This window comes from Atractosteus spatula, chromosome 27, assembly GCF_055471065.1.
Source record: "Atractosteus spatula isolate fAtrSpa1 chromosome 27, fAtrSpa1.hap1, whole genome shotgun sequence".
Classification (NCBI taxonomy): Eukaryota; Metazoa; Chordata; class Actinopteri; order Semionotiformes; family Lepisosteidae; genus Atractosteus; species Atractosteus spatula.
Genome location: NC_142732.1, coordinates 8280302 through 8302963, shown reverse-complemented (window position 1 = coordinate 8302963; position 22662 = coordinate 8280302). Strand labels below are relative to the sequence as shown.

Below are 22662 nucleotides of genomic sequence, written 5' to 3'. Positions count from 1 at the left end.
GCGCGTATAGAAAAAGGCTTTAAGTACAAACACAAGGCTACCGTGATAAACAGGCGACCAGTACAAGAGGGCTTACTGTAGGTGTTCTTCTGTCCCAGAGCTGCTGGATTTACAGAAGATGAGGTTAAAACACACTCATCCCACTGTGATGGACAAAGTACCCTTGACAGGCCACATTGGGTTGATCCCCTGTTTACTTCAGTTTTTCAGGACACAGAGTCGGGCAACAGCCTGCAGTGTGTCCCCTGATTTCCGATTCTGACCCACAACTCGTGAATAAGAGCTTCAGAACACCTGGGAGTCTACAGCTGAATGCGATGTGCAGCAGAGCAGTTGTTTTTACTTCCTAACGTGGAGCAGCGAAGGACAGGAGCGGTTGGCTTCAGCACAGGGGGGGTAGCCGCTGTGTGTCTGCTGTGTGAGGGAGTAGTGCATGGCCGGATCTGGTGCTTTTAAATCTGCTCTTCGTTCACGACCGAGAACAGGGTCTTTGCTGGTCGGGCCAGGACGATCGGGATGTTTCGTTTTTGAAGGTGACAGTGACGGGAAAAGAAAGCTGAAAAGTCCCGTCGTTGGTTGGTTATGAACAGTTCTAATCGTGATCGTGAGCCTGCGTTCAAGGAGCCAGGAGTTCACTGCTGATGCAAGGAGAGGGGAGAGTATACAGAAACCTGCTGTAAATGCCATAGCAGTGCGAGTGTGATGTCACTCCAGTGGAATTGAGTTGTGTGAAAAAAATCCATCTCTAATCAAATGAACGTATATTAATTTGCCACGTATTTTTTCATCCTCAATCAAGTTCATCCCTGATGGATTTTATCAGCCGTCCTTTAACTTCCCATTGTGCCATAACTCACCACAGCCCCGCTGCGCTTACCATGCTCTCTTGTTTTACATTATCCTTACTGTACACACATACTGAGAGACATTTACCCTGAGCCGTTTGCGGCAGATGTAATCTTAAATTTCAGCACCACGACCACAGCTAATACAGAAAATAACAGAGGAGGTTTGGGGAGGCTTTCGAAAAATCTGAAAGCGATTTTCATTTTGTTTTTATTTCTGTTGTTTTTCCATCATTGCAGCACCACTGGGTAATTGAGCAGGCGGTGGCCTTTGATGTGTGTGTGTGTGTGTGTGTGCGCAGAGAGGTATCCCACGGTATCACGGGGGGGGCAGGGGGGGGCTCCTCATGTTAGGGTGCGGGCAGCGCAGGCCTGCTTTTTCTCAGCACCGTCGACACCAGCAGACAGGCCGTCATCTGGGTCTCGTTACCCCCCTCGCGTCGTCGTCTGCTGCAGGCCGGGCGAAGGCAAGCGCAGGGCTCGGCTGAGGAAAGACATCCGCCTCCAGTGACCTGGCCGCTCCTGCACAAGTGGACAGCTAATCCCTCGATTTAACCGCACAAACCCTGTTTAGTCTAAAAATATCTGGAATACTGCAACCGGGGCCTGGTTGGTGCAGTGTATGCGTGTTAGGGAACTCGTGCAGAGAGTCGATAGCGCCAGAGGTATGCAGGGGCTGCTCACCAGTGAATTATTAGGGAGAGCTGGTCATCTGGTAGTCACACATCTCACTGCTGTTCAGAATCCACACCTACGAAACTCAAGTGAAGCTTGTTTTTTTCATCTTATGAAAGATCTACAGCATTCAGCTGTGACTCTTCATGTCTCAGCTCAGAGTAATGAAGGATAAACGAGTACAAAAAAGACAAAGGTCACTAACAGTATATGCTTAGGCTTTTTTTTTCCTCAGTAATGTACGGTAGCACTTTTTCCATATAGTCAAATCCTGCTTTATCAAGACCCAGTAGACAATGTGTTCAGATTTTTAGCAGATCAGCCTCTCGTCCAGTTAAACTTTTCCATTTGATCAAGATGTTTAGGCTCTTCCTGCCGCTGCAGAAATAAGAATGAATCTTGTCCTGTTGGTTCTCTCCTCACCCGCTCACCACAGCATTGTTTCTGGTTACAAAACCGGGACATTAGCTTCACAAGCACGATGATATCACACTGTCTAATGAAACCATCATGGCATGTGAAGTCTGATGTCTTCTGACTCTTTTTTAAGTGCTGGTGGTGTATAAGGCTTTCATAGATTGAGAACAGCAGAACATTAGCTCACAGTGTCTCAATACGGAGATCAACCATATTGCAGACAGAGGAGAGCCAGTTCCTTTGGCGTTTTCAAAATTATGCTCTGGAAAGTGTTCCGATGTTTTATTTGAATGAACTCTCTGGGTTTCCTTTTCAGGGTTTTGTGTTTGGTTTGTCTTTAATGTGGAGAGTTGGAAAATAATGTTTCTCCTTTACACTCTGTACATTCATTTGTTTTTGTGCTTTTGAGTAGCAGGGGCAAGGAGCGGTTATTGGTGTAGTTTTGGGGGGTTTTCTGTTTGAAATTTAGAGAAATAAATATTCTGCACCTGCACTTTTATGAAATCTAATAAATTTAGCCTGTAAATATGAGGCTGGAGTCCCTGCTAGATTGAGCTGGAGAAAAGGAGAACTTGTGCTCTTTGATCACAATTGTGTTCCTCTTTCACTGGGTTGTGATGATTCAGATCTAATTCTGACACTTTTGTTTCCTGCTAAACCAAAAAATCAGGGGGAAGTTCTGAAGAGATCTTTTAAAAAAAGCCTTGACGTTTCTCGCTGATTCCAGAGAAACTCATGTGAGTCATCCATCTCTTTTTATACCACTTCCCTGCAATCCTGGAAGAGAGAGCTGACAGCAGGCTATAGACGTGATTTTTATTTTTAAATATATCTAACCACCAACAAATCTGCAGGAGAAGCCCTTAAATCCGCAAGAATATTGAAGAGTTGGCTGTGATCAAACAAACTCCAGTAATTACCCCAGCCATTCTGGAATCATGTCTGCAGGGCTGTGCGCAGCAGAGAAGTGACAATTCTCTTGTTACACCAACAGATGTTTAAAATATGGCACGTTCATCAGAGACAACTCTAACATAAAGCAAGTGAAAATCAAAACAATTGATCACGAGCAAAACATCCATAGAGTAAAAGATGTGTCTTTCCGGTTATTTTGTCATCTCCTTCCGATGGTATTCGTGATTTTTAATTCCTCTCTCTTTGGCCCTGTGTTTGCACGGTTCTGCTGTGTTTCCGTGCTGTAAGTTTTTGCCTCAAGGGACGCACAGCTCATTTCCATTCTCAATGGAGGCTGTCTCCTCTGCTTTGTTGCTAGAATGCTGGCCCTTTTTCACGGGGAACCAAGGCTGAAGATGCTTGTTGGTAGCTGCTTCATAGACAGCATTTAAGGTCTGTGTATACGCTTATTTACAAATACACCATTGATACTGAGATGAGATGGAGTGTTCGGAAAAAAAACTCTTGTGTGCAGTAAAAAGAAAAGTAAAATAAATATTTTGAAAATAGTTTATACATTCCAGTTTATTTGTGATCATTTTAGCGGTATCCTTTTTTTAAAATTCCTGCCTTTTCCTAAAACAATTGAAGTGGAGATTAATTTTTTTAATTTAAGAACTCTTTAAGACATCTCCTTTTTTACAGGGACTTTTTCTGATTTGCTAACATCAGTGCTTCCAACTTTTATTTCCAGATGGCAAAACTGGTTCCTGTTCTCTTGTCTTTGTCTGGAGGACGCTGTCTGGAAAAAGCCAAACTTTCATTCCAAATTAAAATCCGAAAATACAAGGCAAAGAGGTGTCTAGACTGTCCACAGGGCCTCATTTCTTTTCCTGGTGGCATCAGGCCCCAGTGTTTCAACGTGAGCAATAATTAACTTGGGCTGTTTAGCTAAGAATGCAACAGACTATTCAAGCAGACAGTTTCTTCAAAGAACCACCACCTGATTTTATCTTCCTTGTACAGATAGGGTTGGAAGTCACATTGTGGCGCAAAGCCTTTGTGAAACTCAGTGTGTAAAGTTACAACTGCAGCGTTAACTGGCTGTCACAGCCTGCATCAGAGAGCCACGCACGCACGCCGGCGGTTTCCAGCACGCAGGCAGGCCCGCGGAGTGTGCGTGCCCATTGCCCGCAGCCGCACAGCGATGGCAGGACAGTGGGACAGTTCCTCAGGTGGAGAGAGCAGCCTTTCCTCGCTCCCAGATCACTGGTTTGAAAAGCAAACTTCAGCCCTGTATTATTTACTTTGGCAGGAGCCAGGGTAGATCGATGATCTGTAAAGTGGATTTGTTATTGGCTTGTTTGCCTTGGCAGCTCATGAAAGCAGCCAGCTGATTACAGTCCCAGATGTCATTGCACACATTACTGTTCAGTGTTACTTTCTTTAAAGTTTTAATTTTTGGCTTTGTGTCGTCTGCTAGCCTTTGTACTTTTGCAATGGTTCCCTCTGGCAGATTTCTCGGCCGTGCCCCAGTACTGACGTGTCATTGATCCCATAGTTAAAGGCTCTCTCTGTTCAGTCCGAAAGCTACCGTTGGCCTTCCTGTCGTTTGTGCAGGCTAGACTGTGTTTAACCCCCTCATGTGCTGGTTGACAATTACACAAGGAAGCATGTCTCTTAGTTAAGCCACTGGGGTGGGTTGCCCCTGGTCTTTCCATCAATATCTAATTTTTCATCATCAGCTCGGCAATTTTCATAATGCATATCCCAGCTGAGGGTGACAGTGGAAATAATCACTCTCAATTACCCGGTCCTGCTTCTCAGGATGTGACAGAATAAATTGAATGTGCTCTGTGTTTTTAATGTGAAGTGCTTGTTCATGTAGATATGTCACTATTGATCTTGCTGTGTCAACATAAATACTTTATGATTTCGCTAGACAGATCTAATATGCTCCAGCCCTAACTGGTCTTTGCTTGGAAGTGCTGTGGAGCAGCTTCTGCCAGGAGATTATCAGCACGTCAGCTAAGGCCCATGCACTCTTTACAGGCCTGTTCTAGAGTCTCCACTTGTGTGGTCAAATTAAAAAAAAAACAACCTGACACTTTTATTGCAGGTAGTATTATTGATAATTTATAGGTTTTCTTCTGAGTGAAATAGAAATGTGTCAGGTGCCTGTAACAGCAACATGAGTGTTGCACTGCTTTAAAAAACACATCAGATGTAAATCTTAACAACTGCTCGTCTCACATTCAATTGTTTGAACTCTCGATGATTAAGGTAACTTTTTTTAACAATTAAAAAGTTTTAAAAGTTTAAAAAAGCAGTTTTCTGGCAGGGACTGTTCAGTCTGATATCGTGCTTGGAAATGAGCTTTCACGGGCAGCTTCCCCTCTGGATTTTCAATTGATTCCAAAAATTAGTTTCTCTTAATTCTGACCAAATGCAAAAAAAGGGGGATGATAAAATATTTGATTGTAGGGACATTATTCACAGCTGCAGCTCATTACAGCGTTATTTTTCCTTAATACATTTGGAAGAAGTTAAATTAATCTGAATTTCAAAGTACAATATTAATTATTTGCCTCCATTTGTGTTATTTTAGAGTGTTGTTTTTTGAGGAAAAAGGCTGCAATGAAGATCTCTCATGGCACGCAGTGCATCATGCCCTGCTGTGCACATACTTTCAAAGCGCCCAGGTGGCGGGTAGGATTTTATCCTAATAATATCTGATGCTCCAGCTGCCCTGCGACAAGTTAAAACCCTGAAGCCCATGCATCAGGTCATCATACACATTGTGGCACATTCACCACTTAGAGACATTTTTTATCAACAAGATTAATTCCATTTAAAAGGGGTTTATATTACGAGGATGGAGGGGGGGGAATTATATTTGTAGTTTCCTTGGCTGCAGCACTGAATTTCTTCTTTCCCGTTCCTGTAACAACCAAAGCAGTCAGATTAAAGACACATTAGGCAGCCAAATTGTTCACTGTGCAGCGTGGAGCCACCTAGGGTGACATTTCCTCATTTTCAAATGGGGTTTCACATGCAGTACTCCTTTTTATCACTTCCTTCTTTAGGGCAGGGTGATTCCTAACATGACCCGCTGGAAATGTGTCTTTGCCATGTGGGAATGATTCCACCAGCCTCTGAAAAACAAAGATTAAAACATGTGGCTGTTTGGATAGGGCTTATCATTATTATCATTATTATTACAAGAAATGTGACATTTGTGACTTTTTCAACTTGCTCAGCTAACCATCTGATAAAATATATTTTGCGTCCAAAACCTGTAATTGAACCTTCAGCACACAGTACAGGGAATGTTTCTAGCTCATTATATGCAATATGTTTTTCTAAATTAAGCCTTTAATTAGACCAATTATTATTTCTTTTGTGCTTTGAATTGAAATAGTTGCTTAAGCCGGTGGTCTGCTTTAAAAATAGAAATGCCGTAGTTACAGTAGTTAAAAAATAATAATAATTTAAATAAGACTGAACTTCCCGCGGAGATGGAAATGCTCTTCCACGTCGCGCAGCAGGTGTGCACTGCAGGGTCTGAGCCATGTGGGGAGGCTGGCTTTGACTGGACCTGCACATCACAGATAGAGCTGTCTGGAGGGGCTCCCAGAGGTGATGCACAGGACCTCACTGTGTCAGCCGCAGCAGTTGTCCCTGCTGGACATGCTGGACAGTTCCCGTTCTGTCCCACTGGACAGTCACCCCTGTGCAAGTGTGTTTGTTGAAAGAGTGTCATACCTGTGAGGGTTCCAGCATGTGGATTATTATCATCATTGTTGTTGTGGTCATTGTTGTTGTTTGAAAAAGTAAATTGGATAAAGTTGAAAATGAGCAAAATTTCAGAACAGCAAATGGTTTGTTGTGCCTCCAGATAATCAACATCAATGAAGTGGCTTCAATGCTCTGTTCTCCTCCCCACTGATAGCTGGTGTGTGGTGAGTGGACCAGCACAGTTTGGCTGCCATACCATCATCCAGGTGGGGCTGCACACTCGGGGTGGTGGAGGGGATCCCCATTACCTGCAAAGCACTTTGAATGGGAGTCCAGACAAGGAACAGCCCCAGGGAGCTGAAGTACCACAGCAGCTCAGTGACCGTACCGCATACTACAGCAGCACCACAGTGAGCTGTCTTACTGAGCCAGTGTTGAAACTCCCAGTAATACATGGCACTGAAAAGCTGCTTGTGCCGTGTTGTCTTGAGCAGCGAAAATGCCTCTCCTGATTCTCTCTTAAGAGGATTTGCTGTGTATCTCCATGAGATTTCAAATCGTTACAATATCCCTGTGATTCCAAGGTAACAGTCCTGCCACATATGCAAGACAGCCTGTGCCGCCATATAGCAGAATCAAACATTTTTTCCGATTAAGCCATGGCACCGTTTATTTCACTATCGGCTGTGGCCCCTCCTCAGCTGAAGTCCCAGACTGCCATGACAGCCAGGCGTGGATGGACACACCCTGGAGCCCCAAACTTTTATCAGGAGACAGACGCTAGCGGAGGGACGACTCCATGCCCAGAAGCTGTCTCGAGTCAGGTGTAGCGGTGTAATCAGTCAATCCCATCCCTTCCTCGTGCCCGAGCTCCCTGGCACACATCAGCCAGCTGGTTAGTAATGCTCCGCGACCAGGCCAGACCCTTGTGGATGAGCGCAGGGGCGGAGCCGCTCGGTGGCTCTCAGCTCTCACCTCTCGCCTGATGGCCAGCTGAGGCTCCTGCCTTTGCAGCTTTTTTTTTCTTTGCGGCGGAGATGAGATGAATAGGAGGCCCTGCGCCATAACTCACTTACCGAGAGGGCACAGGGACCGCAGCCACTCTCACGGCCCAGTTCCACGCGCTCCCTGTCACAAATTAGATCATGCCCGGTGCCATGGGACCTGGCTCCCCTTTCTGCTCGCATGGGAATGTATAAATAATGTGGAGTTATTTATTTGGCATGTGTTAAAGCGACAGTAAACAAAATTCAGCGCCAGTTTATGTTGACGCTGAGTCATTTCCCGGATGGCAGTGAGAACCGTAGAGACCTGTGGAGGACTAAACAATAACTAAACAAATAATTGTAAAACATTTCTGCTGGTGCGTGGCGGGCGGAGGGGGGATTAATGGTTGATAATTCCAGGAATAAAGCATCTGATTAAAGGGCTTTTGAAAGTGTAGAAGAGCGAGGCCCTGTAGTTAGCAGCACGTTGCTAAAAGGCTAAAAGGCCCCAAGGCTGGGAGCTCCAGCAGCGGCTCCAGGCGTTCGCTGCTGTCTTCTTCTGGCTCTGTAATGTCAGAACACTTACAGGAATGTAGGGCCGAGCGGATCCGATGGCCATGGCTGACCACAGATGACCACTTCCAGCCCCCGAGAGCAGCAGCAGCACAGCTGGGTGATTCCACTGCCATTTGGAAGTCTGTCTTGAGGCGTTTTCTCACAGTGTTCAACTGTGTGCTTTATTTGTGCCATGTCTGACATTCCCCTTAAACACAGATAGACATTTCTTTCGGGTAAAACATTTACTTTCTTTAGTACCCTGTTTTCTTCAGCCCTGACATGTTGAGGAACAAAAGCTAACCCAACTCTCCCTCCCACCACCCCTAGAGACAAATTGACGTCTGTATAAATACTGTAAACAGGGAGGATTAATGTGTCGCTAACATGCTATGTTCCACTGAGAGTTGGAGCTGTAAATTCTATTTTAGGCATCTTCCAATGAAAGAATTAATATGATAGCTGAAGCAGTATAAATAACATATAGACTTGCATATTCATATATTTGCAATTTATTTGCTAGGCAGTTTAAGAGCTACTCTTAAACTGTCTGTCTGTATTGTGCAGTTAAGCATTATTAGTTGCTTTTTAAACAAGCTAAAGTGCAAAATACAGGAGATCTGCTCTACAGAAAATGTAATATCATTCTCAAGAACATGTAACTCAGGAGGTAATTTATCTTTCAGTTCTAAATCAAATTGTTTCAGGTAAGGTAAATATTGTTTGGGTGCTGTGATACTTTCCTGTTTTTTACATGTGGCCTTCAGTAACTGTAACACCCGTTCATGTTGGATCATGGGTCCTATCTTCCGTACGAACTGGTGGACAGGGGAGCCATGTGTTCAAAAGCTGAAATAAAATCTGCAGTGATTATATACACCAGTGAGTGTGCCACTGTTGTCTTGTCACTCACTGACACCACGCTTTTCTCAAGACAGAGCACACATGGAGTGGGCGTGGACTGCATCAGAGACGCTCTTTACCGAGAATCTCTGAGGCGATCACTGCATGTGCATAAACACAAATGCATGGTGGGATATAATCCCACTGTCCACCAGGCTACTGGGAACTACGACCAAACTGTTTTCATGTGCATGGAATAGGAAAGCCTGACTAATGAGACAATTGTCCTTCACTTGGGTGTGGTCAGCTGGATTCATTAAATCGCTCTTGAGTTCTCAAGATCAGGAAAGTAGTGTGGTTACTACATTCTACACTATACTAAGTCTGTGAATAGTGTGTGTTTACTAAGCTGGTTAGTTTGGTTAAAGGTTTTTAATTTAGAGTTCCTATATTCTGTGAATCCTTAAATTCGTGAAGTATGTGTTTTTTTTCCCTGTGCGCTTTGTAGCCAGCAGTAGCGTTGTGTTATCGTGTCTCGGCTGTGGCGGGGTGTAGCTCCAGGACAGGCTGGCAGTGAGAAAGCACACAGCTGGGGGGGGGCCGGGGGGTGGTGGTGAGGGGCTGGTCATCAATCCTGCGCAGACAGGTGACCCAGGCTGGGGCGCGATTGGGTTTCACAGTGAAACCCAGGCCTGATGGATGTGCTGTTTTGTGGGCAGACCCACCTTGATTAATGAAAAGTGAGGGGTGACTCCCAGCTCCAGATTTCACGCGTCTCTGATAGATCTGAGGAGCAGAACAGAGCAGGGCCAAGGGCTGCTCGGCACACATGCAGCACTTTCCACTGGTGCTTTGTTTTTGCCTTCCTTTTGCTCTGTGGCACAGGCCGTCGTCAGGGCACTTCTAATTTAATCTTAAAAATATTTACCCGACTGCAGGAAAAGTCTCAGGTTAGCTTCAGTAATGGTTTTCTGCTCTAATTTGCTTTGAAGGCATTGTGATTTTTACAAACAGGTGCTGATTCATTCTTGCTAGCCAGGTGAACAATCCAGATGTTCCCTCATTAACATGCAGTGCAGCATCGTGCTTTCTGAAACACAGCACATTATACTGTACAGGCACCGTAGAATACAGAGGTCTCCATGGCTGATATAGTGTCAGTATCAGGTGTGGTACAGAGAACATAATTGTATGCAGTTCATTTTTATGAATTTACATGGGAATTTACAGGGAATTAAGGCGTTTAATATGCAAACATTAGACCCTTTTGTCTAATTATTGACAAGAAAGTATTTTCTAAATTGTACCTTTCAAGGCATGCATGCCAGACTTTTTCCAGAAAAGGTGCATTTTGTAAATACACAGTTTGGAGCAATCAGAATGAGTGCAGCAGCTCAGTTTGAAGTCAGTTTGCCCCCTGGGTGTGTGAAGGTCTGTGAGCAGCATGGCTGCCCCTCACTGTGTTGGAGTGCTGACCGTGTTGTAGTCCAGAGCTTGAACCTTTTACGTCAGCCAGCCCGGTCTCGTTTCTCCCTCTGTCAGAAGGGTTCTAGCAGTTTGTCAGTAAGCGCACCCCCTTCAGGGTCTTCAGGGCCTATGCTGTGTCAGACATATTGCAACCCTTTAATCAGATTGCTAGCATTTATTACGAACGTCACCCAGAATAAAGGGACAAAGTCAGTGTTGTCTCAATTGAGGTGGCAAAACGAAGGAGAAGAAGGCAGCTGCCGCAAGGTGACCATGGGCTGCAGGCGGTTCTAGGGTCCAGGTGAGGCTCACATCCCCTGTTTGATGTGGGGTTAGTAGCTCCTGCCAGTCACTCAGGTTCCCTGTAATGAGAAGGGAGAAATGAGCTGGTAACAGGTCTCGAGACTGAAACTGGGGCGTTGCAGTCCCTGAGTGGTGCAGCAGCATTAAGGCCTCCCTGAGGGGTCGGGTCTGGTTATTGACTTTCATGGCGGTTGGTAGTGACAGGTTTCATTGGGCCGCTTCGTGAATCTGCTGCTGCAGTTCATTAACAGTCACAGAGCTTCGAAACTGCCAATCAGCGCTTCTCTGTATTTTACTCTCGCTGCTGAGGGCATTTTTCCATGTTATTTGAACTCCAGAAGAAGACTTGGCCAGCATTGTTTACAGCGACTGTTGCTTTGATCAGGTCGCTCTGGCTTTTTTCACATCTGCAACGTTGCAGCACATTTGGCCAGGCAGAAAAAGAAGAAAAAAAAACAAAGCAAAATTAACATTTAAGGGAACACACAATGGCAACAAATATACCACACGCTTGCACACATGTGCATCTTTGATTGAGATGCACACACACCCACAGAACATTTCTTCTTGTATAAAGTTTTCCCTGAAGCTCCAACATAATTGCAGCAGAGAGAGAATAAGCACTGGAGGGACATGTTCTGCATGTACGTTTGATCCACATACAAACACAGACATGTGTGTACCACGGACCTAGAGAGATGCACAGTCTTGGCAAGCATGGGCATAATTACTGATGGCCCAGACACAATTGCACACAAAGCTACACTGTGATTCAGTCTGTGCAGCAATTTCGGAGGTAAACCGAGTTGTATTTTACACGATAACTGTGTTACTGTTGCTCTGAGCTGCTCTAGTATTCTGTGCTGGTAAGGAATGGCTCAGAGGTAGGCTGAGATCACCAGTTCCTCATCTGTCCTGTTGGCAGGGCTCTATCTCTGGGAACAAGATCCAAGCATTCCCTTTGACTTCCTGCATTGCTGCCGCAGTTCTAATCTTCTTGTGGGCAAGCTGAGGCATGAGTAGAGAGTGCTATAGCTGGGCTTAGCGTTTGATGCCTTTATTGTTCATTTGTGGTTTCATTATAGGAGGCTTCATCCAGTCGGCAAGACACCTTCTCTGACACAGCTAAGCAACAGAATTATTCTTGAAAAAGTCCTAAAGTTATGAAACCAGGTAGCATTTATATACTTTTTTTGTGTTGCCAACATTTCATGTACACTTTACATTATTCTTGCTTGAAGTATTCATCGTGAATATGCAAGTAGTATGGATTTAAAATCTTCAAATGCAACTTCACTGCAGTCTACAGTTGGATCTAGGTGCTTCAGGATTGACACTAGGCCTTTATAGAATCTTGTTGTCTTAATTCCTCATCAGGTTATTAACATTTGGCACACCTGTTTACACCTTTTAAAGCTCTGACTCTATTGCTCGGGGTGTTTCTAAAGAATACCTGTCAGATGCCGATTTGGAAGATGTTTCTGTCTCTATACAAAGGGAAAAGAGAGCAAAAAGATAATTCCCCAAGACAGTGTGTATAAAAGGAGCTTATTTGAAAAAATCCTGATGTGTTTGAATATAATATAGGGGATTACAGGTAGTGCTCTGAACCACCATGTGCAATTTAGAGAGAAAGCACTTGCTGCTATTAAAGGTTTAAGGCTAATTGCAAGACTTCCACTTTTTCTGATGCTCAGAATAATTCTGAAATGGCTTTTAAGAAAGAATGATGTAAAGAGCTGAGTGCAAAACCCATTGTGTGAAAGAGACCGCAAATAATTCTGCTCTGTAGGGTTGTATTGATGGGATTAGTAACACTTTTATAGCAAAGTAGGTGGAAAGGGAGTAAATGATTTAGAACTGAACTGTAACGTAACAAAAGCAAAGTCCTTGTATGCGAGGGAAATGCATTCTCTAAGGCGGCTATCATGCAGTTAATCCTTGGAGCTTACGGCTACATTAACCCTCACACGTTGCCACTAAACATTTTTGGCAGCTCTCAGGACCAGATTTCCGAGGCAACATTACACTTGTCTGTTTTACTGTCAGTCTGGTATCCCAGTAACCAGTGATGGGATCACTGCAGAGCTACTCGCTGCACATTTGAAGCCATTCTCTGGCAGCACTTCACAAAGAGCGTAGGAGATGCTGCAGCTATTTGGGCAGTTCTGGGGTGGTGTGTAAGATGTCCTGACAGAAGAGAGTGGTGGCGCTCAAGAGGGAGAGAAGGGATCGTCTTCAGTGTCATAGTTATCTCAAGAGCTGATGCATCAGGCAGACGCACACCAAAGGGACACTTTCACAAAGGTGGTGCCAAATGATAAACCGGTGCCCTGGAGCTGCAGACAGCCCTCATCTGTCCAGACCACAGGAAGGGATTTCTAAGAGTCTTGATGGGAATGTGTTTCCAATTAGGCTGCCATTCCCAAGGCTTTGCTCTTTGTCAGATCCGACAATTACTGTACAGCCGGACATCAGTTGACGTTCAATAGGCGTAAGAGTTTAGGAAGGTTCTGATGGAATTGAATCGCACTGGTACACTGGCAAAGCTCTCTCCTCACAGAGTCTGAACCTTTGCTCCCATACTCTCTGTTACCATTAGCTGAGTTACACTGACATGGGCAGTAACTAAATAAATCCGTTCCTCACTGAAATCACTGGTGATGACAGCAATGACTTTGTCTTAACCGATTAAGAATAAAATGCTGAAAAGCCATATTTAAGTCATCAGGTCATGGTGCCAGTCGTGTTCAATTAGAAACTTTGTAGATATGTGATGGGCGCTAATTTTAAAATAGATGTTCAACCTGAGGTAGGTGGTTTTTGGTCACAAATTTGGGTGATAATAAAAGTGATGTGTTGTTAAGGATATAAGTGACTGTAAAGACATTAGAATTACAGCCCGCAATAAACTTAATTGAATTACTCACACTTCACCATTCTCATTTTAAAGTGTTTACTATATTTGATCATTCTTGGGTTTCACAGAAACAGGAATTTCATGGTAGCTTTTTGTGCCCTCCTCATTCTCTGTTGCTGTGATCTTTCATTATAATGTCAAAAACAGCATGATTACATTTAGGGGAACTGAAGGTGTACGAGATAATTACTTAAATGTTTCTGAACAGCTGGGAGTGAAATAATACTCTTTCTTTATGAGGATAATGTCAGGTTCAGCTTTGTAAAGGCTGTGGCCCTCATATCAAAGTAGTTTAGAGAAGGTCTTCATCTGGTAAGAAAAAAGACCCATCTCAGGGATGAGTCCAGAACTAATGCACTTGCACCACTTACAGAGTCTGTATGACTTTCTTCTTTTAAATTTTACTCAGACATAGAGGAATGCTGAAGAACTGTCCGGCTGTCAGACAAACTGCGGATACCCTTGTCACAGTTTGACCGCCCCAGTCAAGAGAGTGAAACCATGACCTTGACATCCAAATATACCTTTATCACTCTGCCACTGGGCTTGCCCCTTAAAATAACTGCGGCAGGCTTAAGTATTCAAAGACAGTATAATCCACACCTCCTTCAGACCTGTTCACACAGACCTGCAGACCGAGAGGGCGTTCCTGTCATCTTGCAGTGCAGCTGCTAAATTTGGAGAAAGTTTGAACAGAGAAAGGAGATATGAGAAAATATTGAATCATTTCATTAAAAAATAAATATAGCCTGCACCTAAAATTAATTAACGGACTTCATTGAAATTCATTGCTTAGTAGGGAAACACCCTAAGAGTAGCCCAGAGGGACTTGCTGCTGTGACAGATCAGAAGGGTGTGGTGATGCGAGTCCGTGGGGAGGAAGGGGTGTACAGACCCAGTGCCCAGTCTGGGAATGTGCCTGTCCCATTCCAGCACTGCTCTCCCAGACATCTTCATTCTGCGTCCTACATCACATACAAACACACATAGTTAAGTCCCTTATCTGTAGGATTCTTCTAAGTAAAGTTTACTCTTCTGGTTTGAAGGAGTTGAAAACTATATACTGTTGCACAAACACTAGAACAATACACTGTGGAGTGCATGGCTATGAATAATGTAAATATATTAATGCATTAACTTCAGGTATGAAAACTATGCCATATACTAACCAAAATTTAAATAATTTGTAAAATACTCTTCGGAATCTGAAAAAATGACAAGAAAGGAACCTGTATGTACTGTACGTCGTTTCTTCACACAGACACACACGTTCTCCAGCCTCTGGCTTTGCAAGGCATGCCTGTCCGTTCCAGAGCAGCGCGGTCCTTCGAGGAACCAGTGGCAGACGGGCACACACACACTTTCTGAAGTGGTATAAAGTTATCTCCTGTGCATGAGCCTGCCTGCCTGAGTGTTTACCAGCAGATAGCGGCAGGCCCCGGTCCTGCTATCAGGGCCAGGCCGGCGGCCGCCCGCACCGCACTCTCGCCTGGGCATTAGCAGCTGTCAGTGTGGGGGAGTGTGGGTGAGGCTGCGCAGGGCCCCGGACAAGTGCAGATAGCTGCTGCCTGCTGATCAAAGCTCCATGCTCGGGCTCTGATAACCCAGCTGTATTTCATGTACCAGGTATCTGTGGAGAGAAAGCCGAGTCTTGCTGGTCTTTTTTCTCCTCCGCCCTCCTCCTCCTCCACCACCCCCCCCCCTTGGTGTCTCTCAACCAAGTCTGTGATTACAAAAGCCAGACAAACTCAAACTCTCTGCCAGATTTATTTTTTTTTATTGTGGCTTTCTTATCCTGCAGCTTGGCATAGGTAGTACAGCAACTTTTTTGTTTGCTTGTTTGTTTTTATAAATATTTAGTGAATGGAACACAGTATTGTGAATCAATAATTATACAGAGAAAAATATTACACATGCTAATTATTTCCATTCCTAAGAAATAATAAATCTTCAAAATATTCAGTGATGTATTCCATATAGTGATGTATGTCGTTCACAGAAGCATAGAGATAGAGATTTTTAATGTAAATACTGAATCCAGCTGCATTTTGCAACCCGATTAATTCAGACTTTCCACATGTTTCTGTTGGTGGTTGGAAAAGCTTGTGAAAGAAACACACAGTGGCCTAACATTGTACAGCCTGAACAGTAGCCAGAGATGTTCATAATCAAGGCTGAAATGTGTCCATATCAGTGGTATTTTCAGTTAGTTTTTTGTGTCATCTTTGAAACTGACCTCTGTGCATGTTCTTCCGACTTGAATGCCATCTGACTCTGTCAGTAAATCAAGGCAGTGCAGAGGGCAGTGTGGTGGAGAGTGAAACTGCATTTGACACAAGGCAGGAGCGACGAAGTGAAGACACTCTCATCCAGGGGTGTCCCCCTGACCCCTGACCCCTGACCCCTGGAGCCTGCTGACAGACAGTCAGACAGACAGACTGAAGGGCTGTCTCTCCTTTGTCTTCCGCAGGGACCTTTGACCGCAGTGTGACCCTGCTGGAGGTGTGCGGCAGCTGGCCAGAGAGCTTCGGTCTGCGGCACATGTCCTCCATCGACAACACTGAGGAGGGTCTGCGGGAGAGACTGGCTGACGCCATGTCCGAGTCTCCCAGCAGGGATATTGTTGGCTCTGGGACGGGTAAGAATAGACGAACAGGACCATGGGAGCGGGACCTTTGCTTACATCTTACTGACATAGTTTGATAGAAGCTTAGGACTCCACTTGAACAATCCCAGTGACTCAGCATCCACGACATGACTTCGCCGTTTTCTCAATACTCCCACATCCCTTTAAGGACAAACTCCTGATTATTGCTCAAAGCTCTTAGGACAGGAGTTCATCTTTCTAGTGAAGATGAACACCCACATCATCCTCCAGCACTGGGATCAGTGTAATCGTCACCATGGTTCACACGCTCCTCCATGTAGACGGGCAGCATATCCAGCCATGGCTTTCTTTTTACTGCAGGACCACAGCTTTACGTACCGTTGTGCCTTTTCTCCCGAGTTGCCCTAAAGCCCGGAGGCAGTGGGAAGAATATTTAGAGATGTTTATTTTCCTTGAATAATAAATGGCTTATGATAATATAGACAGCACCTTTTTCCTATAAAACAAAAGATCGGAATCGTAAAAACGTGTTGAATCATTCAGTAGGTTTTGCAGTATTTAAAAATCAGAAACTTGAAAAATGTGTTAGATAATAGAGATTACAGGTTGGGAACAGTGGCAGTTAGGACCTGAGAACCTGACGGTACTGCGGCTGAATTTCTGCTCTTCAGAGCTACCACCTTCTCTATTTGATCTGTCCTCATCCCCTGTGATTTAGTGCTGGGGTGAGAGGGAATACTTCATACTTTGACCTTCTGTTTCTCATCAGCAGTAATGATTTAACATGGGAGGCAGGAATGTCCCCTGCCTGTTTATTTGCGTTTGGCATTATAGTAGAAAATAATTAGAAACCTATTTCTAGCCGCCCCTTAGAAATGACTTGATTCTTTCAATGCTGAAGGGCAAGAGATTTGTAGACGTGTACTACAGATTACCATCATTGTCCTCTTTATTTTGCACCTCAGTCATCTGGATTAAAAATAAGTAGCTGTCTGTTACCATCATGAAAAACTACTATATATATATCAATAGAATATTTCTAAGTGATCAATATTAATTTGTTTGCTAAGTAATATTTACTTTGAACAGTGTGGAATACTACCAGCAACTCCTAACCAAGTGTATTTCTCACCTGACAGTAAGTGCAACATGCTGTTTCAAAGTGTTTTGTTTTTCTTTTGTCCACCAGTCAGCTGCATTCGTGCACGTCATAATTATCAAAGAGTAAAGGGAATTAAATAATCTTTGTGATTATTTAGTTCAGAGACACGGTGGCCTTCCTCAGTGTGTTTCTAAACTTCAAAGAGTGAACTAATAAATTAAATGTAAATTTACTGAATTCTTAAATAAGCCTTATTCTGTCTGTTTGAAGTTCCTTTTTAAAAAACACTCTCAGTAGATTTCTCTGAAATTCTTCTCTGTTTAGTTCCAGTAATTTACAGCTCACTTAGCTCAGGGAAGAAAATAACAGTACACATTTTAATAAGGGAACCTACTTTATCCCTGCACTTTTCTATACTTTGCATCTTTCAAGCAGAACTGAGCAAAAACGTCAAAGTGCTTAAATTTGTGCCTGTTTCTTTTCTTAAGTTTATAAAAGATCAGCATTTCTTTGTAAACTGTTTCTGGTTTGTTAAAGTGATTTCTTGCACGGATAAGCTTGGAAACAGTACATTTCTAAGGTTTTAAAATAATAAATTAGGTCATTCGTACTGAAACCAAAAGGGGAAATTGCCATTCTGACAATCCAAATGTTTAACTCATTTAGGAAGCAACAGCGCTTTCTTCTTCTACTTAAGTGAACAAGAGTTCCTTTGATTTTTGAGGGAAGATGGAAGTTGGATTCTGGATACTGCTGCTTGGAGCAGGGAGGTCACAAGGCCCTAATGCATTTAGCATTGACTGCCCCCTCTTGTAGCGCGTCTATTAGCCGGTAATTTGATTTGTACCTATTCATTTGCAGTCCCTGCAGCAGCACCGAGTTGGCCCTCTCTGTAATTGGTTCTGTCTCTATTTTTGCATCATTAGATTAACTCAGACTCCCGGACACTTGTAGTCTGCGCTTGTCCGTCCATTTATACAGCCTAATGTAACACAAAATTCATTACTGATCACATTACATTCAACTCTCAGCCCTGGGGCTCTGTGATAAACATATGGTTAACCCTTTGCAGATAAAGCAAAAATAGAAGGGAAAAACAAAACAACAAAAAAAAGAATAAATCTCAGATGACTAAGTATCAAATAAGGAAAGATGTGTTGCTCTGTGATTGTTCAGTCTGTAGTTTAATCTCTCTCATTCATCAGATTTCCCTTGTCATTTGTTTTACAGTAAATCAGCAAAAACCTGATTATTTTAAGCTTAGAATCTGACTAAAATCTGAGTAAGAAAAGTATAAACCTCTATTCGCTGGCAGATTTTATTCTGAGATTTAATTCTTTTACCAGTTTATTCCATTATGGACAAGGAGTTAACAGATTCCTACCTGGTCTGTCAGTCGGTATCGTACGTTGACTCCTTGCACTTATAAAAGGTAACTCTTCCAATGTCAGTGTTTGATAAATGAGACCAGATGTCTGGCACTTACTGTTGCAGCAAGTAGTGTCCCACTTTACAGACATGATCTGCTCAGAAGCAGTCATTGTACTGTAAGAACCAAGGAGCATTAGTTGTAGGATAATCAGATATGCATTGTGGTTTTAGTTTTTTTGTGCTCATACATGTCCTGTATGTGCTATACAGCAATAGCCATTGTTATTCTAAGCTTTAACAGAATTTTTTTAAAAATCCACTTTCCACAGGAATATAGGCAAGTTATTCTAAAAGAGACAGCCAAGCAGCAGTGTAAGAGATCTCATAAATGAAAGTTGTTTGGTTCGTTAGTTGCACTCGTGTGTAAGTTGGCAGGTGATGGGGAAAGAGACCAGAGCTCTGAAACAGACTACTGAAATGCAGTCATTCTAAAATTAGATTTTCCTCAGCAACATAATGTTGCAAATTGGATTTTACTTATTGGTGCTAACCCAACATAAATTCCATTTAGCAGTAGAGAGGACAGTACTTACCCACATGTAAATGGTAGACCCTTTGCAGTTTTATTCTGGTGTCTTATGAGCTCCAGTATGTATGAACGCTGTAGAATGAGCTACAGTACATGCTGTGGGCTGTTCTGTTGAATGAATTGACTTGGAAGTGGATGCTTGTTTTTTTTTATTTTAAGACTAAGGATTGGATAGGGCGTGATGCAGACATAGAGTCAACATTTATGTGACCTGTTTATTTAAACAAAACTGATGATTGACTCACAGTCTACACAGTACATGTATGTACAGTAGTATGTTCAGATGCCCTCCGTGTATTACTTACACTCTGTGTGGTTTGTAGAGCAATTTCAATCTGACTATCTAAATAGGAAGTAAAAACTAAATAAAAAACAGATGACTTCTTCCAGGACTTCTGGTGTGGTTCTGTGGAAGTGAGAAGGGGTCCTGTGATCTGGATGGACAGTGTGTCTTCATTTAACAGCTATTACACATAATGGCTTTTTAAATGCTTCATGGGGGGGGGGCTTGCCTGGCTGGACATAGCTGTGCCACAAGACCAGCTTGGAGAACAAGATGTCAGTGACAATTTGCAGTCATCTGGTATGAGAACCTACCCCTCCTTTCACTCAGATCTGCCCCATAGCTCCCATCACCCCAGATCTCCTGCTAGACTGACTATGCTAGACCAGCAGTAATTAGTACTTTAGAACAACAGAGCATTCTTATCACACAGTTTTATTTATTACCTTTATTCCTCAGTTCATACTCAGAATATCATCCAAAAAAAAGGAATGACAAAAAAGCGATGTGAGTCTCGTGTCATCATCAGTTGTTGGTAATGACCTGAACGTATGTGGATAGCCTGCTATTCCCGAGCTAAACAGAATTCAAATTAATGAAAATGTCACATTGCTTTCAAGATGATTTTATGATTGAAGTAATTATTTGAAGTGTAGTTTATTATTCAAATGTTGCTTTAAATGTTAATACGCGGGCAGTCTTGGTGGATTTTTTAAGTTTGTCACTGTTGTCAGATATTGTCTCTTTAATATCATGTTGTAGTTTAATATTTTTAGTACACAATTTTTAAAACTACATATTTAATACACATGCAGTATACTCATTTAATATTTTGTTTAAGATTGTTGGTCTTTTCAGTATTAAATCTGCAGCACAATACCTGCAAATATTTCTGTTGTGCTGTGTGCTCGACTCACTGTGAAAACTAGGCTGGCGAGGAACTGGACGCGTGTGCACTCTCACCTGTGAGACTTGTTTGCAGATGAAGGAGTGGACAGGACAGCAGTATGAAGGCTATTAGGGCCATTATTGTCATGTGCAGAGAACTAACAGAAACAGAGAACTCCTAAAGGAGGTCCTGTTATTTGACTACATGGAATCAGTCCAGAGAAGAGTGACAAGGTGCCTTCTCAAAGGAATGTCCTACTCTGACAAGCTGAAACGTTTTAGTCTTGAACAGAGAAGACTATGAGGGGACCTGATACAAGTATTCAGAATCTTCAAGGGCCTTTACAAAATCAACAAAGCTGACAACAGACTGAACAGTGCAACTCAAAGCAGGGGGCACAGGTGAAAACTCTAGAGCTATACATTTATAACTGAGAACTGGAGGCACTTCTTTACACAGAGGGAAGTGGGGTATTGAACAGTACGATCCTGGGATCAATTACTAACTACCAGATTGGCTCGATTTAGAGTGGCCTCCTCTTGTTTGTAACCATTTCTGTGTTCTTATTTGCTGAATCAGCTATATATATATGTATTAATTCTGTGTTTGTACTGTAAAGAGTCCTGATATTTCATGCACTATATAAAATCCAAGTGTAGGTTACAGGAGATTTGTAAGAATTAAATGGTTTATTTAAATTAAAACATACTCTACTTTTCAATCTGAATACACTATTTTTGACTTAATGTTTCAAAAGATGTCTCTACTCTCCTGTGAGTCAAGGTTGTAGTATTTAAATCTAGTTATGCTGAGGTTGACCAGCTGAGAGAGCCACACACAAAAGCACAAAGAAATAAAGAGGCAACTAATGCCAAAGTTACTTTTGCCAAAAAAATTGAATTGTAGAATTGTGAATAATTATTAAAGTCTATTTTAGCTTCAAAGCATGTCAGATGCAGGTTCCAGGCAACTTTTCATAAAAACCTCTATTGTTTCTAAATTTTGTTAATGACTAAGTTTTATTCAGATGCAGAATGTTTAAATTGGACAGCATTTCTCATATTCATCAGCTCAAAATTACAGTGATTATCTGAGTGAGTGGTTGCCTTGATATGATGGCTTGTTATACCATGAAAGATATACATCTAACCAGCAATGCACACAGCTGGGTGCACACCATTGAGCAGTTACTTTTCTTGTGTAATCAATCATTATTTTGCTAATTCCAGAACTTAAATGATAAATTACAGAAACAAAGTTATCACAAATCAAATATTATCTTTCAATGAAGTAAGCCTGCTTCCCCTGCTACACTTTTGAACCACCTAGTCAGAATCAAGCAGGGCTCCTGAAGTCCATAACAAATCTCTTAATGTGGAACAGCATTAGTGTTGACTGTAGGCTTGTCTCCAGAGCTGCCTGAGCCCCCTGTGTGACTGGTGTAGCAGCTCCTGTTCTGTGAAGGTTATCACAGTGTGAGGGACTGGAGCTGATGTGCTGGATTAGTGTGGCTCCTGAATGTCAGTTTCCAGTCGCATGCACTGAATGAGGAAAGTGTGCATTACCTCAAAAAAATGTTAAACACTATTTTTGCCTTTTATCCCCTCTCGTAGTAGCTGACAGTTTTTTGTTTGAAGTTTATACATTGCCTGGATGTAGTGCTGATGGAAACAGAGAAGTGTTGCTTGTTCAAGTAATGGAGAGGCCTTGGTGGCACTGTGATAGGTCATCCCTGAAGTTCTGCAGACAAATGTCTCCACTGCCCAAGCATAACATTGTGCTCTTAGCCTTCATCCGGGGAGACAAGGCCATGTGTCACTGAGATGTGGTGTATGACCCAGCAGGTTTCAGCCACACGTGCCAGAGCACACCAGCAGGTGAGGTTATTCGCATTTCCCCCAGGGGTTACAAGCCACACCATAATTGTTTAGATGCAGTTAGCAAGTTTCATTATGCAGCGCATGGTGATTTGACTTTGAATATAAACATTTTTAATGGCACCAGTCTTCGGTCTTTTAAAAGAGCTTGGGTGTCGTGGGGTGTAGGGTGTCGTTGCATTGTAGTTTATAGAACTGTAAAACCAGCTTGTAGGGAAGGATTTTGTAGACATAAGGCAGAGATAGTTAGGGACCTTTGTGTTTGGCCAGCTGAGCTTGGGCACAGTTCTAGTGAGCTAG

General features: G+C 42.9%; 1 protein-coding gene across 3 annotated transcripts in view; it reads left to right on the top strand.

Annotated features, from left to right (window-relative positions):
• The window catches only part of bcas3 (BCAS3 microtubule associated cell migration factor), a 234459-nt gene that overhangs the window by 201859 nt on the left and 9938 nt on the right, over nucleotides 1-22662 (top strand). For all 3 annotated transcript variants that reach the window (XM_088906941.1, XM_088906940.1, XM_088906939.1), the window contains one exon: nucleotides 16114-16281. In XM_088906941.1, the coding sequence (XP_088763067.1) occupies nucleotides 16114-16281 (168 nt within the window). The remainder of the gene's footprint in view (nucleotides 1-16113; nucleotides 16282-22662) is intronic.